The 17,357-nt window shown below is 46.5% G+C and overlaps 1 protein-coding gene across 1 annotated transcript in view; it reads left to right on the top strand.

Moving 5' to 3' along the window:
* Nucleotides 1–17,357, top strand: part of INTS9 (integrator complex subunit 9) — a 69,528-nt gene that overhangs the window by 42,724 nt on the left and 9,447 nt on the right. Inside the window, exons 10-14 of the mRNA XM_081904016.1 lie at nt 5,624–5,804; nt 8,837–8,897; nt 15,007–15,178; nt 16,023–16,147; nt 17,105–17,272. Coding sequence (XP_081760142.1) covers nt 5,624–5,804; nt 8,837–8,897; nt 15,007–15,178; nt 16,023–16,147; nt 17,105–17,272 — 707 coding nt within the window. The remainder of the gene's footprint in view (nt 1–5,623; nt 5,805–8,836; nt 8,898–15,006; nt 15,179–16,022; nt 16,148–17,104; nt 17,273–17,357) is intronic.

Raw genomic sequence — 17,357 nt, 5'->3', positions numbered from 1 at the left:
ATTGTTTGCTGGAAAGGGCCTTGTAAGCTCACACCTCAGAGCCAGGGTTTAGACAATGTGGTGCCCACCAGATGGTGCTGGACGCCCTTCAGCTACGCCTGGCATGACTCAGTGTTCAGGGGTGCTGGGAATTGTAGTTCAGCGACAACTGCTGCTCACCACCTTGGCTACAGAGCCTTAGAAGAACAGACAGAGCATTTTCTGCCAGTTTTTCCTTTGTGGTTCTCAGGATCTGCCTCCATGCCCAGCTGAGTATCAGAATTTTATTCCCCCCCCCCCCCCAAGGGGTTGACATGAGATGTTTCTGACTTCTCTTGTGTTTGCTGCCAGAGCTGTAAAAGCACCCAACTTGCATTTTTTTCTTCACGTTTTGGAGCTCTTCTGCCCTCTTCAGGAAAAGGATGTGACTACATTGGAACCTTCATGGCAGAAAGTGAGGAGGAATTAAAGAACCTTTTAATGAGGGTGAAAGAGGAGAGCGCAAAATATGGTCTGAAGCTCAACATCAAAAAAACGAAGATCGTGGCCACTGGGCCCATCACCTCCTGGAAAATAGAAGGGGGAGAAATGGAGGCAGTGAGAGATTTTACTTTCTTGGGCTCCCTGATCACTGCAGATGGTGACAGCAGTCACGAAATTAAGAGACGCCTGCTTCTTGGGAGAAAAGCAATGACCAACCTAGACAGCATCTTAAAAAGCAGAGACATCACCTTGCCAACAAAGGTCCATATAGTTAAAGCTATGGTTTTCCCAGTAGTGATGTGTGGAAGTGAGAGCTGGACCATAAAGAAGGCTGATCGCCAAAGAATTGATGCTTTTGAATTATGGTGCTGGAGGAGACTCTTGAGAGTCCCATGGACTACAAGAAGATCAGCCCTGAGTGCTCACTGGAAGGACAGATCGTGAAACTGAGGCTCCAAGACTTTGGCCACCTCGTGAGAAGAGAAGACTCCATGGAAAAGACCCTTACGTTGTGAAAGATGGAGGGCACAAGGAGAAGGGGACGACAGAGGACGAGATGGTTGGACAGTGTTCTCGAAGCTACCAGCATGAGTTTGACTAAACTGTGGGAGGCAGTGGAAGACAGGAGTGCCTGGCATGCTCTGGTCCAGGGCGTCATGAAGAGTCAGACACAACTAAACAACAACAACAAATTGGAAAAGACCAGATAGCCATCTTCAAATATCTTAAAGGCCGTCACATGGAAGAGGGAACATGTTTTTTTCCTCCTGCTCCAATGGCTTCAAGTTTCAAAAAGGAGATTCCGACTTAACATCAGGAAAAACTTTCTGACAATAAGAGCTGTGTGACAGTGGAACGGTCTCCCTTGGGAAGTTTTTCACTGGAGAATTTTAAGCAGAGGTTGGAGGGCCATCTGTCATGGATGCCTCTGCCGACATTCCTGCATTGCAGCGGGTTGGACTAGATGACCCTTGGGGTCCCCTAAGATTCTGTGATCAGCACACAGGATGAAATTGTCACGACAAACACAAAAGCATCACATGCCATCTGCTTCACCCTTGCTGCAATTCCTGCATGGAAACTGCGTGTAGCTTTTCAGATGTGAGGAATTACATTACGTAGAATCATAGAATCATAGAGTTGGAAGAGACCACAAGGGCCATCGAGTCCAACCCCCTGCCAAGCAGGAAACACCATCAGAGCACTCCTGACATATGGTTGTCAAGCCTCTGCTTAAAGACCTCCAAAGAAGGAGACTCCACCACACTCCTTGGCAGCAAATTCCACTGTCAAACAGCTCTTACTGTCAGGAAGTTCTTCCTAATGTTTATTTGGAATCTTCTTTCTTGTAGTTTGGATCCATTGCTCCGTGTCCGCTTCTCTGGAGCAGCAGAAAACAACCTTTCTCCCTCCTCTATGTGACATCCTTTTATATATTTGAACATGGCTATCATATCACCCCTTAACCTCCTCTTCTCCAGGCTAAACATGCCCAGCTCCCTTAGCCGTTCCTCATAAGGCATCGTTTCCAGGCCTTTGACCATTTTGGTTGCCCTCCTCTGGACACGTTCCAGTTTGTCAGTGTCCTTCTTGAACTGTGGTGCCCTGAACTGGACACAGTACTCCAGGTGAGGTCTCACCAGAGCAGAATACAGTGGCACTATTACTTCCCTTGATCTAGATGCTATACTCCTATTGATGCAGCCCAGAATTGCATTGGCTTTTTTAGCTGCCGCGTCACACTGTTGGCTCATGTCAAGTTTGTGGTCAACCAAGACTCCTAGATCCTTTTCACATGTACTGCTCTCAAGCCAGGTGTCACCCATCTTGTATTTGTGCCTCTCATTTTTTTTGCCCAAGTGCAATACTTTACATTTCTCCCTGTTAAAATTCATCTTGTTTGTTTTGGCCCAGTTCTCTAATCTGTCAAGGTCGTTGTAGTGATTCTAGTGATGTCATAAGCCTAAATCCATTTATTTATTTATTTTGTCCCGAGGCCCAAATGCAGTTTCCCCCCACCTTCTATTGCATTTCCAAATGCTTAATTTTCATTGAGAAGGTTTAAAGTAACAAAGGCGTGATTTTATTTGAATCATCTCTTTTCATTCCACACTCCAACGGCGGCACATTAGCGTTGACTTTACCGCTGCCTCTTTTAAACGTCATCGCTTGCTGCATCCGGATATCGGTTCGTTGTTTTGGTGTGTTTTTTTATTTTTATATTATTATTATTATTATTATTATTATTATTATTATTATTATTATTATTATTTATATTGCAACACCCTTGGGTTCAGGAGCAGAGGTGGTAAATGTTTAAAAGGAATAATGGGGAAAGAATGGACGAGAGAACCAGAGATATCCCTCCTTTAATCTAACAGTAGACAGGATATTAAACTTCCACCCGCTGGATCTTGCAAGAAGACGGTGCTCTGAAAATATTGGTGCAATGCCTGTGTAACAGCAGCAGGTGTTTTTTGTTTAAAGGACGATTGCAGCATTTGGAAAGGCAGGGTTGCCAACTTGCCATACGACCGGGAATTCCTGGACGTGTCCTCTTTTGCAGGTCCTAAATACCCATCCAGTGTATTTTACATTTTAGAGCAAATGTCCTGGAGTTGGGGTTTAAAAAATAAAATTAAAAAGTGCTCAGGTTACTCTGGTGTTCAGGCTCTGGCTCTGGCAATTTGGGCTCGGATTTTGTGTCCGGCTTTTTACCTCTTGAAATATGGCAACTCTAGGAAAAAGGCCAGGAAAAGGAATTGCAAATGAAGCAACGAAGATCTCTGCCCGTGTGAATTCTCATTTGGAATTCGGTGTGCAGTTCTGGTCTCTCTCCATCTTGAAAAATGATCTAGTGAAAAAGTAAGGAAGGACCAGGATATTGAAAGCTGCCAGGGAATATGGAAACCAGTCCATTGTGAAGGCCGGCTAAGCGATGGCAGCAGTTTTGGACAATGGAGCAATTGGAAGCGCCTAGATGTGTAAACCTTGTTTTATTTTTCTTATGTTCTTATTTATTTGTTTGTTTGTTGTTGTTGTTTAGTCGTGTCTGACTGTGACCCCCTGGACCAGAGCACGCCAGGCCCTCCTGTCTTCCACTGCCTCCCGCAGTTTGTTCAAACTCATGCTGGTAGCTTCGAGAACACTGTCCCACCATCTCGTCCTCTGTCGTCCCCTTCTCCTTGTGCCCTCCGTCTTTCCCAACATCAGGGTCTTTTCCAGGGAGTCTTCTCTTCTCATGAGGTGGCCAAAGGATTGGAGCCTCAGCTTCACAATCTGTCCTTCCAGTGAGCACTCAGGGCTGATTTCCTTCAGAATGGAGAGGTTTGATCTTCTTGCAGTCCATGGGACTCTCAAGAGTCTCCTCCAGGACCATAATTCAAAAGCATCAATTCTTCGGCGATCAGCCTACTTTATGGTCCAGCTCTCCCTTCCATACATCACTACTGGGAAAACCATAGCTTTATGGATCACTGCCTTGCCATGGCAAAGGGGTATGAATAACTCAGAGAAGCAATGAGCTATGCCGTGCAGGGCCACCCAAGATGGACAGGTCATAGTGGAGAGTTTTGACCAAATGTGATCCACCTGGAGCAGGACCCGGCAAGCCACTCCAGTATCCCTGCCAAGAAAACTCCATGGACAAAGACAACAGGCATATTTATTTAATACGTTTTACTTATTAAACTCACCTCTGAATGCTGCCAGAAACTGTAAGCATTTCATGCAGGAGTTTGGCTTATTTATATGAAGGCCAACGGGAAGATGTCCCAAAGCTGGCAATATTGTTAAAAAATCTCAATAAATCCCTCCCCTCTCTTTTTGATATTTTATTTATTATACTTTTCAAGCTTATACATTTCACTAGTGTTATACATTTCACTAATTTTACATTCATTTTGACATTTAGAAACTTGACTTCCATCCCCCTCTTTCTGCAGTTCCTTAAATTTGTTTTTGATATCTTCTGCATATCCAAATTAACTTAATTTGCTCATTTATTCATCATCTTTAAATATATGCCTGTATAAAAGTGCAGGTTGTTACAGTCATCCTGCCAATGTTTATATCTGTTTAAAAATTATCTGTAAATATTCAATAAACCATTTCCATTCTTTTATTTAAAAAATTGGTTATCTTGATTTCTTATTCTTCCGGTAAGTTTTGCCATTTCTGCATATTCCATAAGTTTTTGTTTCCATTCTTCCTTCACTGGGACTTCTGCTTCTGTCCATTTTGGGGCAGGTAACATTCCTCCCGCTGTAGTCGCATACATGAATAGGTTTCTGTACATTTTAGGTAGTTCTGTCCCAGTAATTCCCAAAAGAAAAGCTTCTGGTTGTTTTTAAAAAAGGGGATTTTAAACATCCTCTTCATTTCATTATATATCATTTCCCATTTTTTTTTAAAGGAATAAGATATGAGTTTTTCGGGAGGGAACATAGACAATGGGGCAGCGGATATTATAGAGCAGCCTTCACAAACCTCGCGCCCTCCAGGTGTTTTGATCTACAACTCCCATCATCCCCAGTGAGCACAGTGTACACGACACTTTTTTGGTTAAAAAAAGAGAGAGGTGCCAGTACTCTGAACCATTGAGTGCCATTAAAAAAGAAAACTGAATAGTTATTCAGGTCCACGTACCTATGGGACCGCCTCTCCTGGTATGCCCTGCGGAGGACCTTAAGGTCACAAATGATAACATTTTGGAGGTCCCAAGTTGCAAGGTGGTTAGATTGGTCTCAACTAGGGCCAGGGCCTTTTCAGTACTGGCCCCGACTTGGTGGAACGCTCTGTCCCAAGAGACTAGGGCCCTGCGAGACTTGACATCTTTCTGCAGGGCCTGCAAGACAGAACTGTTCTGCCTGGCCTTTGGTTTGGACTCAGTCTGACCCTTAGGTTTCCCTCCCCTTATGGTTTTGATCTATGAGCTACTTTTTAAATGAGGCTGCATTTTAAATTGCATTTTAACCTGTATTTTAAATTGGTTTTTGTTTTTTGTCCGTACCCCCCATTATGTTTTTAATGTGATTTTATTGGTGTTAGCTGCCCTCAGCCCGACTCTGGCCGGGGAGGGCGGGGTATAAAGAAAAATTATTGTTATTATTATCTCTTCCCTATTCACTAACTCAAAAACATGTCCTTGCTCTTTGTTAAGCTTTGACCGTCCGGAACGGGGGGAACGTCCTGGTTCCCTGCTACCCGTCCGGCGTGATCTACGACCTTCTCGAGTGCCTGTACCAGTACATCGACTCTGCCGGCCTCTCCAACGTCCCCTTCTACTTCATCTCGCCAGTGGCAAACAGCTCCCTCGAGTTCTCCCAGATCTTCGCCGAGTGGTAAGTATTGGCAGCAAAGAGGTATCCCATGGCTGGGTGGAGGGGTACCTCCGACACAGGAAGGAGGAGGGTGGGAGAGCAAAGCTACTACAGTGGTACCTTGGTACTCAAACTTAATCCATTCCAGAAGTCCGTTCCAAAACCAAGTTGCGCTTTCTCATAGAAAGTACAGTGGACACTCAGGTTGCGAAGGTGATAATAATAATAATTTATTATTTATACCCCGCCCATCTGGCTGGGTTTCCCCAGCCACTCTGGGCGGCTTCCAACAAAACACTAAAATACAATAACCTATTAAACATTTACAGATAGGTAGCCGTGTTGGTCTGCCATAGTCAAAGCAAAAAAAATCCTTCCAGTAGCACCTTAAAGACCAACTAAGTTAGTTCTTGGTATGAGCTTTCGTGTGCATGCACACTTCTTCAGATACCACTGAAGAATCTGAAGAAGGTATCTGAAGAAGTGTGCATGCACACGAAAGCTCATACCAAGAACTAACTTAGTTGGTCTTTAAGGTACTACTGGAAGGATTTTTTTTGCTGTGACTATTAAACATTAAAAGCTTCCCTAAACAGGGCTGCCTTCAGATGTCTTCTAAAAGTTTGGTAGTTATTTTTCTCTTTGACATCTGGTGGGAGGGTGTTCCACAAGGTGGGTGCCACTACTGAGAAGGCCCTCTGCCTGGTTTCCTGTAACTTGGTTTCTCGTAGTGAGGGAACCGCCAGTGATCTGTAGTGATCCGTGCGGGAGGCATGTCCGCAACCTGCAGCGCTGCTTCTGCACACATGTGGGTTTCGATTCGGCACTTATGCGCAAGCGCGATTTAGCGCTTCTGCGCATGCATGACTGCTGAAACCTGGAAGTAACCCATTCCGGTGCCTCCGGGTTTCGGTGCGTCCATAACCCGAAAAAACACAACCTAAAACATCTGTAACCCAAGGTATGACTGTAATGCAAAATGGATTAATCCGTTCCAGACTTTTAAAAGCAATCCTTAAAACAGCAATTTAACATGAATTTTGCTATCTAACGAGACCATTGATCCATTAAATGAAAGTGATAAACAATGTACTGCAGTCACACAATAGATCAGTCAGTACCTGAACTGAGTTCCACACAGTCACACAGCCACAAAAAGGCAAAATAAATAGCGAAAACAGACAGACCTCAGCGTAACACTCAAAACGGAAGTGTGGCACTCAAAACGGAGCACACTCAACTTCTGGAAAATGTTTGCAAGCCGGAACACTTACTTCCGGGTTTACAGTGTTTGGGTTCCAAGTTGTTTGAGTACCAAGGCGTTTGAGAACCAAGGTACCACTGTATTCTGAAAAATGCTTTTTTTATGGGATAGGACAGCGGTTTTCGACCAGTGTGCTGTGGCACCCTGGGGTGCCTTGAAGGATGATCAGGGGTGCCCTGGGCAACACTGGCCTCTGTCCCTCTTACCTCCCCTCCCTCCTCTGTTGAACCTCTCGCATCTCTGCCTCCCAAAGACTTGCACAGCTGTTTGTTGCAACAGCCCTGGCTCCAAGCTCCGCAGGCAAAGGGTCCCTCTGGGACTGGCCCGGGCGTGCTGGGTCCCAGGAATAGAGGCAGCCTCGGAGTAGGCAAGCAAGCGGGCGAAGGAACCCAGCCAGCCAGTCCACCAGCCCTTGTTTTGGGGAATGGATGGACAAGTGGGAGGCCGGGCAGACAGGAGGGCACCACGCTGACCCTTCTTTGTGCTTGCCCTGTGCAAGGGCTGCCTGGGCGCTGAGGCCTCGCCTTCACCATTGGCCAGTCTCCGCCAGGCCACTAGGTCTGGGGCATCCTTTCCCCAGGCCGCTGTGGGGCGGCGGGTGGCTCAGAGATCAGGGGCAGTGGCGGCATCTGCCCAGAGGACTCGCAAGGAGAGAGGAGAGGAGGCTGAGGGAACGCTCCACCAGGGAGGGTGTTCGAAAAAGGGCGAGAGGCTGCCAGCTCTGCAGGCAAGCGGGGATTTTTTTTTTTTAATTTGCATTTTATTTATTTTGTTAACATTCTTATACAGTGGTACCTCGGGTTACATACGCTTCAGGTTACAGACTCCGCTAACCCAGAAATAGTGCTTCAGGATAAGAACAGAAATCGGGCTCCGGTGGTGTGGCGGCAGCAGGAGGCCCCATTAGCTAAAGTGGTGCCTCAGGTTAAGAGCAGTTTCAGGTTAAGAACGGACCTCCGGAATGAATTAAGTACTTAACCCGAGGTACCACTGTATTACATTAGTAAACATTGTCATATTACATTACAGGACTTAGTATAATATAATTTCCAACATGTATACAAAAGTTATATACAAATTTTATATACCTAGAGAGAAAATGAAACAAATAAAAAGGAAAGAGAAAAAACAAAAACAAATTCCTCCCCAAAATCATATACATACCAACACACTAAACATCCTGTCTTTCCCGTTGTATATTCCATTTTTTATGAATGATTATACTCTTATTATTGTAAATTTCGTTACATATCATCTAATACATTCCTATATCAATATGTGCTCTTAGCCTTATTTCTCAGCTCAGTCTCACTCCAACGTCAAATCGAATGCTAGCATAGATAGCGAACCTTTACTGTATTTTGAACATACGTTTTATATCTATCCCACTTTTCCATAATTTTTTATTTGGAATTGCCTCTCAGGGCATTTGTTAACTGCGCCATTTCAGGCAAGCGGGGGACATAACTGGGCTCCTGAGCCCCCCAGGTGGGCCGCAGAAAGAATGCAGTTGGTTAAGGAAACCGTGGACTCAAAAAGGTTGAAAACCTCTGGGATAGGGGGAACTGGGGACGAGTTTATGGGACCAAAGGAGGGTGGTCCTCAAAAGTTTGGGAACTGCTGGGATACACGATGCTGCCAGCTGCCAGCACAGAACTTCTCTTCTTGATTGGGAGATCTGAGCACTAGGTGGCAGTGCTGAACTGCAATGGGTTGTCAGATGGGTTTGTAAATCTGGCTTGTTTTTCTCTGTGTTTTTCCTCTTTCTCTCTCTCCCCCTGCCTTTCAGGCTGTGTCACAATAAGCAGACGAAGGTGTACCTGCCAGAACCACCCTTCCCTCATGCAGAGGTAAGAGAATTGCCCTGCCCACCCGATCCCATCTCATGCAGGAGGAAGGAATGAGGGAGAAATTCCAGCCAGTTTGCATTTACAGTGGACGCTTAGGTTGCGAATGTGATCCGTGCGGGGTGCACATTCGCAACCCACAGCTGCGCATCTGCACATGCGCAGGTTGTGATTCGGCGCTTCTGCACATGCGCGACCGCTGAAACCTGGAAGTAACCCATTCCAGTACTTCTGGGTTTTGGCGGTCCATACCCCCCAAAAAAAACACAACCTAAAGTGTCTGCGACGCTGTGGGCTAAACCACAGAACCTAGGACTTGCCGATCAGAAGGTCGACGGTTCGAATCCCCATGACGGGGTGAGCTCCCGTTGCTCAGTACCTGCTCCTGCCCACCTAGCAGTTTGAAAGCACATCAAAGTGCAAGTAGATAAATAGGTACCGTTCCGGCGGGAAGGTAAATGGCGTTTCCATGCGCTGCTCTGGTTCGCCAGAAGTGGCTTAGTCATGCTGGCCACATGACCCGGAAGCTGTCTGCAGACAAACGCCGACTCCCTTGGCCTATAGAGTGAGGTGAGCGCTGCAACCCCAGAGTCAGCCACGACTGGACCTAATGGTCAGGGGTCCCTTTACCTTTAAAGCGTCTGTAACCCGAGGTATAACTGTAAAGGGCTTTCCAAAACAGTACAAGACCCGGGAGGCGACCCGCTTTCGGAATTCATGCTTCCCTGAATTTTGCAGCACGCTCTTCCAGCTAGCATCTGCCGGGGTAAAGCGTGCATAAAAAGGCATATGACAGTGACACGCATTTTAGGGGAAATTGCTTTGCAAAGATACGCAGTTCTGCAGAATTTCAGAAACTTCCAGAAATGTCTTCCTCCCTTAAAAAGAAAAAAAAGTTTAGCTAAGAGTCTCCAGACGCAGAAAAAGTTCTCTGCCAATCATCGCATTTTAAGGATTCTCCATTCAGTTGCAGGGGATGCTGTCGTTACTGAGAAGCCCTGTGGCTCTTTCTGATTATGCTATTTGGCGCCTTTCAGAGGGATGTGGCTGAAACGTCATTACTGGGCAGTGGTTCGGTCGCTGCACTTACTTTATTTTTCTTCATTTTTGCAGTTCTCCACATGTAGCTAATTTGGGGTTTATTTTGAGTCCCCAGATATGAAAGCGCCAGTAGTGCCTCCTCCCATGTTCAAACCCATAAGTGCTAATATAGGCTTGCCAAATTTCAAGAAGTAAAAACCCTAGCATGGCAAATGGCCTTTTTCCCTCCCACTAAGGGCAGCCAGAGTGAGCGAGGGACATGAATTCAACCCACAGAGCACCTGCTTCCTTATCGATCTTCAAACGGAGGTTTGAAATTTCTGGGTGCGTAGACCCACAGAAAATGAATTGGCCGTGCATTTTGGCCTTGCCAAAGACGGCATCCTAGATTTCTCTGATTTGCAGCCTTGCTCACTGACCTCCCGAATGCTGCCAACGAGGGACAAAAGTTGTTTTTATCGCCACCGGTTTAATCACCGCACTCCTTCAAGATGCCCTTGACATCCATTCTCCTCTTTCCGTTCGTGGAAAAGGTCCACTTTCAGAAATATATGCCTATGAAGCGTACGCTCCATCTTTCCATTTTAAATAAATGTTTGAGGCAGATTACATCAGAAATACAAACCCTTTAAAAATCCAGTCCTCTCCTCCATGAATTTGTCCAATCCTGTTTTAAAGCCACCCATGTCTGTGACGGCCACTGCCTCCGGTGGCAGGGAGTTCCGTAGCTTAACTACACGCTGCAAGAAGAAGTCCTTTCTTTTATCTTTCCTGTATCGTCCACCATTCAGCTTCATGGCATTCCCACAAGTGCTAGTGTTCTGATTTAAACCATGGTCTGATTTAAACCAATACTCTGGTCACATGCACTGCGCACAGTCACAGGATTTCCTAGTCTCGGAGATGAACTTTTCTCTATCTTCTTCCTTCATGCCACGAACAATTTTACCAAACTTCCATCTTTTTCACCTTGCCTCTAAATGGAAAAGTCCCAAACGTTGCGGCGTTTCTTCGTAGGGGAGCCATCCCCTTGATCACTCTGCCTCCCCTTTCTCTAAACCTTTTCCAACTCTTACGGGATAGCTCAGTCAGTAGAGCACAAGACTCTCAATCTCAGAATTGTGGGTTCGAGTCCACTTCAGGCAAATACTCCCCCTGTATTGCAGGGGGTTGGGCTAGATCATGGGTAGGCAAACTAAGGCCCGGTGACCGGATCCGGCCCAATCGCCTTCTAAATGTGGTCCGCGGACGGTCCGGGAATCAGCGTGTTTTTACATGAGTAGAATGTGTCCTTTTATTTAAAATGCATCTCTGGGTTATTTGTGGGGCCTGCCTGGTGTTTTTACATGAGTAGAATGTGTCCTTTTATTTAAAATGCAACTCTGGGTTATTTGTTAAAGGTAAAGGGACCCCTGACCATTAGGTCCAGTCGTGAACGACTCTGGGGTTGTGGCGCTCATCTCACTTTAAAGGCCGAGGGAGCCGGCATTTGTCTGCAGATAGTTTTTCCGGGTCATGTGGCCAGCATGACTAAGCCACTTCTGGTGAAACCAGAAAACACTGTTTACCTTCCTGCTGGAGTGGTACCTATTTATCTACTTGCACTTTGAGGTGCTTTCGAACTGCTAGGTTGGCTGGAGCAGGGGCAGAGCAACGGGAGCTCACCCATCGCGGGGATTCGAACCGCTGACCTTCCGATCCGCAATCCCAAGCAGCACAGTGGTTTAACCCACAGCGCCACCTGTGGGGCATAGGAATTCGTTAATCCCCCCCCAAAAAAAATATAGTCCAGCCCCCCACAAGGTCTGAGGGACAGTGGACCGGCCCCCTGCTGAAAAAGTTTGCTGACCCCTGATCTAGATGACCCTCAGGGTCCCTTTCAACAATTCTATGATTTTAATAACCCGTTTGAGATTATGTGCCTTTTATTCGGCGCGTTTTGAGGTGAGGCTTCCTTTCAGGCGAGTCAAGTCCGCCAGCAGGCTAACCCAGGCCACCTTGGTGGAGAAAGAGCTATCAAAACCTGCTGCAGAAATCTCATCCTTCCCTTACTAATCCACAGGCAAATCTGACGGCATTTATGGCATCTCACAAACCCCGCTTTCCTTGTTGTGGGAAATGCCCGCCAGCACCTCTGAGGCAGGTTCTGCTTCCTTCGGGTTGTGTCTGAAATTTCAAGAGCTGCTTGCAGGGGTCTCTGTCTCTGTCTCTCCCTCTTTCTTTCTTTCTTTCTTTCTTTCTTTCTTTCTTTCTTTCTTTCTCTCTCTCTCTCTCTCTCTCTCTCTCTCTCTCTCCCTCTCCATGAAATCCACATTTTGAAGTATAATCCTCATCTAGCACGTCCTTCGCTGGGCCTCCGACTCCCGTTGCTGGAGGTAACGCTTAGATGTTGAAGAGCTGGCCTCGGCAGGCTCCGAGGAGAAATCTCTTCCACGCTTAATTACAGGCACACTTGCAAGAGGGAGGGCTTATTAACTCCCAGCGTGGCTCGCATGTGCGCATTTAGATTTCTCGCTAGGAAACGAGCGTGTGTGTGTGTTTTCTGAGCAGCCATCTTGTAGAAAGAGGAGGGCACGCCAAATAGCTCCTGAGACTCCCACATCAGGCAAAAAAATAAATCCTGCATTGCCAGGGGTTAGACCACATTGCCCTTGAGGTCCCTTCCAATGTTATGATTCCACGATTCTACACTGGCCTCTCAGGTGGTTTCCACTGAGCCCAGGACCCAGCTGATAACTGTCAGATAGCAGAGACACGGGATCCTGCCTCAATACGAGTCAGATCATTGGTCCACCCAGCTTGGTGTTAGCTAAGTTAAACTGTGGAACTCCCTGCCACCAATCTAAAGGTAAAGGGACCCCTGACCATTAGGTCCAGTCGTGGCCGACTCTGGGGTTGTGGCGCTCATCTCGCTTTATTGGCCAAGGGAGCCGGCGTACAGCTTCTGGGTCATGTGGCCAGCATGACTAAGCCGCTTCTGGCGAACCAGAGCAGCGCACAGAAACGCTGTTTACCTTCCCGCTGGAGCGGTACCTATTTATCTACTTGCACTTTGACGTGCTTTCGAACTACTAGGTTGGCAGGAGCTGGGACCGAGCAACAGGAGCTCACCCTGTCGCGGGGATTCAAACCGTCGACCTTCTGATCAGCAAGTTCTAGGCTCTGTGGTTTAACCCACAGTGCCACCCGCGTCCCTCTTGCCACCAATGGCTTTAAAAGAGGATTAGACAAATCCATGGAGGAGGAAAGGGCTACTGATTAGTAGCTAGTGTTGTTGTTTGTGCTGAGAACAGCACAATTACCCAGAAAGTTTTATCATTCCCCCCCTTTTTTACTTTTTATATAATTTTTTAATTAGTTTTTTAACTTATCATTTTCAACAGTAATTAAACATACTATTACTCATTCAGTTTTTTTGACTTCCATCAATCCTGCCTGAAAATTTTCCAATCTAATCTCTCAGTATGCATTTCTTATCTTCTCTATTACATTTCAAACTCATAACTAATATCTCTATCTTTTTCTACTTCATAACACTTCGTATATTTCTCCTTACAAAACTTTTTGTAGTCCTACTAGCGTAATTTGTTGATTACAGTTGCTCTTCAAATAATTCATATACTTCTTCCAATCGTCTGTAAATCTCTGGTCCAGCAGGTTTCGAATCCTTCCTGTCATTTCTGCATAGTCTATTAATTTTGTCTGCCATTCTTCTTTAGTCAGAATTTCTTCTTGTTTCCATTTCTGGGCTAACAACACTCTTGCCGCAGTTGTTGCATATAAAAACAATTTAACATCTTGCGTATTAATGTCCTGACCTATAATACCAAGTAAAAATGCTTCTGTTTTTTTTTTTTATGAAGGTTTTTTTCATTCCCATCAATATACAGTACAGTGAAACCTCGGTTGTCGAACGAAACCCATTCCGGAAGACCATTCGACTTCCAAAACGTTTGACAACTGAGGCGCAAAGGGAGAATGTCAATTTCAGTGGTGAAAATCGGGGGGGGAGGGGGAAGACTTCCGGGTTTTTGGCTTTCGGGTTCCGAAACGTTCGTCAACAGAGATGTTCAATAACCGAGGTTCCACTGTATGATTATCGCTATAACCTTGGTTTCTAATACACAAGCTTCCCTTGCAATCTGAAAGAGCGTTTTCACATCGATTGTATAACTACTATTTTAAAGCTATCGAGACGAATCACTCATTTGGATCGTCGTTTTATGCTTTGGAATGAATTAGCGCGGCTGTTTTTGTGGGGACGTATCGGCACGCACTTTTGCCAGGACGCTTTGAACACATTTGCGTGCAAGAGAGGCATGCCTCTGTGCCCCTGAAGGACCAGGTGCGCAGCCTGGGAGTCATTTTGGACTCACAGCTGTCCATGGAGGCACAGGTCAAATCTGTGTCCAGGACAGCTGTTTACCAGCTCCATCTGGTACGTAGGCTGAGACCCTACCTGCCTGCAGACTGTCTCGCCAGAGTGGTGCATGCTCTGGTTATCTCCCGCTTTGACTACTGCAATGTGCTCTATGTGGGGCTACCTTTGAAGGTGACTAATCCTTCTACAACTAATCCAGAATGTGGCAGCTAGACTGGTGACTGGGGGCGGCCGCCAAGACCATATAACACTGGTCTTGAAAGACCTACATTGGCTCCCAGTACGTTTCCGAGCACAATTCAAAGTGTTGGTGCTGACCTTTAAAGCCCTAAACGGCCTCGGTCCAGTATACCTGAAGGAGCGTCTCCACCCCCATCGTTCTGCCCGGACGCTGAGGTCCAGCTCTGAGGGCCTTCTGGCGGTTCCCTCATTGCGAGAAGCAAAGCTACAGGGAACCAGGCAGAGGGCCTTCTCCCCAGAGTGGCTGGGGAGGCCCAGCCAGATGGGCGGGGTATAAATAAATTATTATTATTATTATTATTATTATTATTATTATTATTATTATATGCGAGCCAATTCCATAGGTAGCAATAAATAACTTGCGTCGAGAGCGGTGCTCGACTGTCAAAAAAGGAAGAACGTGGGAAAGGAAAAAGAGGTTTCTGACAGCCTCCCTTCTCTCTTTTCCAGCTCATTCAGACCAACAAGCTCAAGCATTACCCCAGCATCCACGGAGACTTCAGCAACGACTTCAAGCAGCCCTGCGTGGTCTTCACGGGACACCCCTCGCTCCGGTTTGGGGACGTGGTACATTTCATGGAGCTGTGGGGGAAGTCCAGCCTCAACACCATTATATTTACAGGTAAGAGCCTGGCTGGGAGAGTGGAGTGCGGACTGACTCCAGCTACAAAAGCTGAGGCTGTTGAACAGATTCTTGGGCTGGAGTATTGTTTACGGGGGATTGAGAGAGCTTGTTGCTGTTAGTGATATTATTGTTGTATCTTTACTTAGATCTTAGGATTTACGTAGAAATTGTTTCCATTTGGTTGTTGTTTCCTCCAAACCAGAGGAGACCTGTGCTCTACGTGAGGCTACCTTTGAAGGTGACCCGGAAACGACAACTAATCCAGAATGCGGCAGCTAGACTGGTGACTGGGAGCGGCCGCAGAGACCATATAACACCGGTCTTGAAAGACCTACATTGGCTCCCAGTACATTTCCGAGCACAATTCAAAGTGTTGGTGTTGACCTTTAAAGCCCTAAACGGCCTCGGCCCAGTATACCTGAAGGAGCGTCTCCACCCCCATCGTTCTGCCGGGACACTGAGGTCCAGCGCCGAGGGCCTTCTGGCGGTTCCCTCACTGCGAGAAGCCAAGTTACAGGGAACCAGGCAGAGGGCCTTCTCGGTAGTGGCACCTGCCCTGTGCAACACCCTCCCATCAGATGTCAAAGCGATAAACAACTACCTGACATTCAGAAGTCATCTTAAGGCAGCCCTGTTCAGGGAAGTTTTTAATGTGTGATATTTTAGTGTATTTTTGGTCTCTGTGGAAGCCGCCCAGAGTGGTTGGGGAAACACAGCCAGATGGGCAGGGTACAAGTAATAAATTATTATTATTATTATTATTATTATTATTATTATTATTATTATTGTTATTTGCGTGTGTTTTGTCCGAATCCCCCTCTCTCTCTCTTTCCATTTACAGAGCCCGACTTCTCCTATCTTGATGCCCTGGCTCCATACCAGCCGCTGGCTATGAAATGCGTTTACTGCCCCATCGACACCAGGCTGAACTTCATCCAGGTCTCCAAATTACTCAAAGAAGTCCAGGTACACCAGGCCAGACCTGTCTCCACTTAACGGGCCTCGCCACAGGACCAAGCTGGGCATTTTCCACTAAACCAAAGCTAGGGCCTTCCAGGGCCAGCGATGGTGGGACATGGCAGCGTCTCGAAGGCCACAGGCTCCCCACTCCTGCCCCAAACACTTGGCCATTTCCAAAACACAGCAGCTGTGTGTCATAGAATCATAAGAGTTGAACAGGGCGTGGAAGGTCACCTGGCCCAACCACAGATTTGATGCAGGTGGCAGCCTCTACTTGAAGATCTCCAGCCCAGGAGAGGCCACTTACCCTTCCTAGGCAATGGGTTCTATTGTTGAACCTATCTGACCGTCATCGTCAGAGCCGTCTTTCCCATAGGGTTTAGTGGTGCGTCGGGGCAGTGTGCCGGTCTCTCAGGGGCGCCCCAGTAATTGGGGGGGTTGCGTGGCTTTGCTAGAAGCCTCCCCTTTCCCTGCACACCTGCCAACCATAAGGAATGGGAGAAATTTATAACTTATCTTAAAGACCATTGTAAACAGTTAAAATTGTCACTAGGACTGGAATATCACTTGCCGTTTAAGAGTGAATTCTGGACACAATGGAGATTTAAAAGATTTGGATTGTTCTAAAAGATGCAGGAGGAAATGATGAATAATAGGACCCACAAAGGAGAGGATGGAAATCCAGGAGATTCCTTGGAATCTTGTTTTTATGATCTATGTTCGATATATGATTGCAAAATTTCAATTTGAAAAACCAAATAAATACATTTATTTTTTTTTAAGAAGAAAGAGATTCTTGCTTTGATACATGTAAACCGCCTTGTGATCTTTGGATGAAGGGCAACGTATAAAATAAATGTCATAAATTATAACAAGGCATCTACCACAGGGGCTTACGGATCAGGGCATGGATGTGTGTCTGTCCCTTGACTCTTTATTTTCCTCCCTCCCTCCCCCCGGCAGCCTCTCCACGTTGTTTGTCCAGAGCAGTACACCCAGCCCCCTCCCACCCAGGCCCACCGCACGGACTTGATGGTCGACTGTCTGCCCCCACCCATGTCCTACCGCAGAGCCGAGGTGCTGACCCTCCCGTTCAAACGCCGCTACGAGAAGATTGAAATCACGCCAGAGGTGAGTGAAGACAAACCAAGGAATGGGGTGGAGGTGGAGGGGAAACTGTCAGGAACTGGAATGAAGAGGAGGGAGAACGGTGGAG

Source organism: Podarcis melisellensis (genome assembly GCF_964234715.1).
Source record: "Podarcis melisellensis genome assembly, chromosome: 3".
In the NCBI taxonomy this organism is placed as follows: Eukaryota; Metazoa; Chordata; class Lepidosauria; order Squamata; family Lacertidae; genus Podarcis; species Podarcis melisellensis.
The sequence above is the reverse complement of the archived record's forward strand: the minus strand, read 5'-3'. Positions and strand labels throughout refer to the sequence as shown.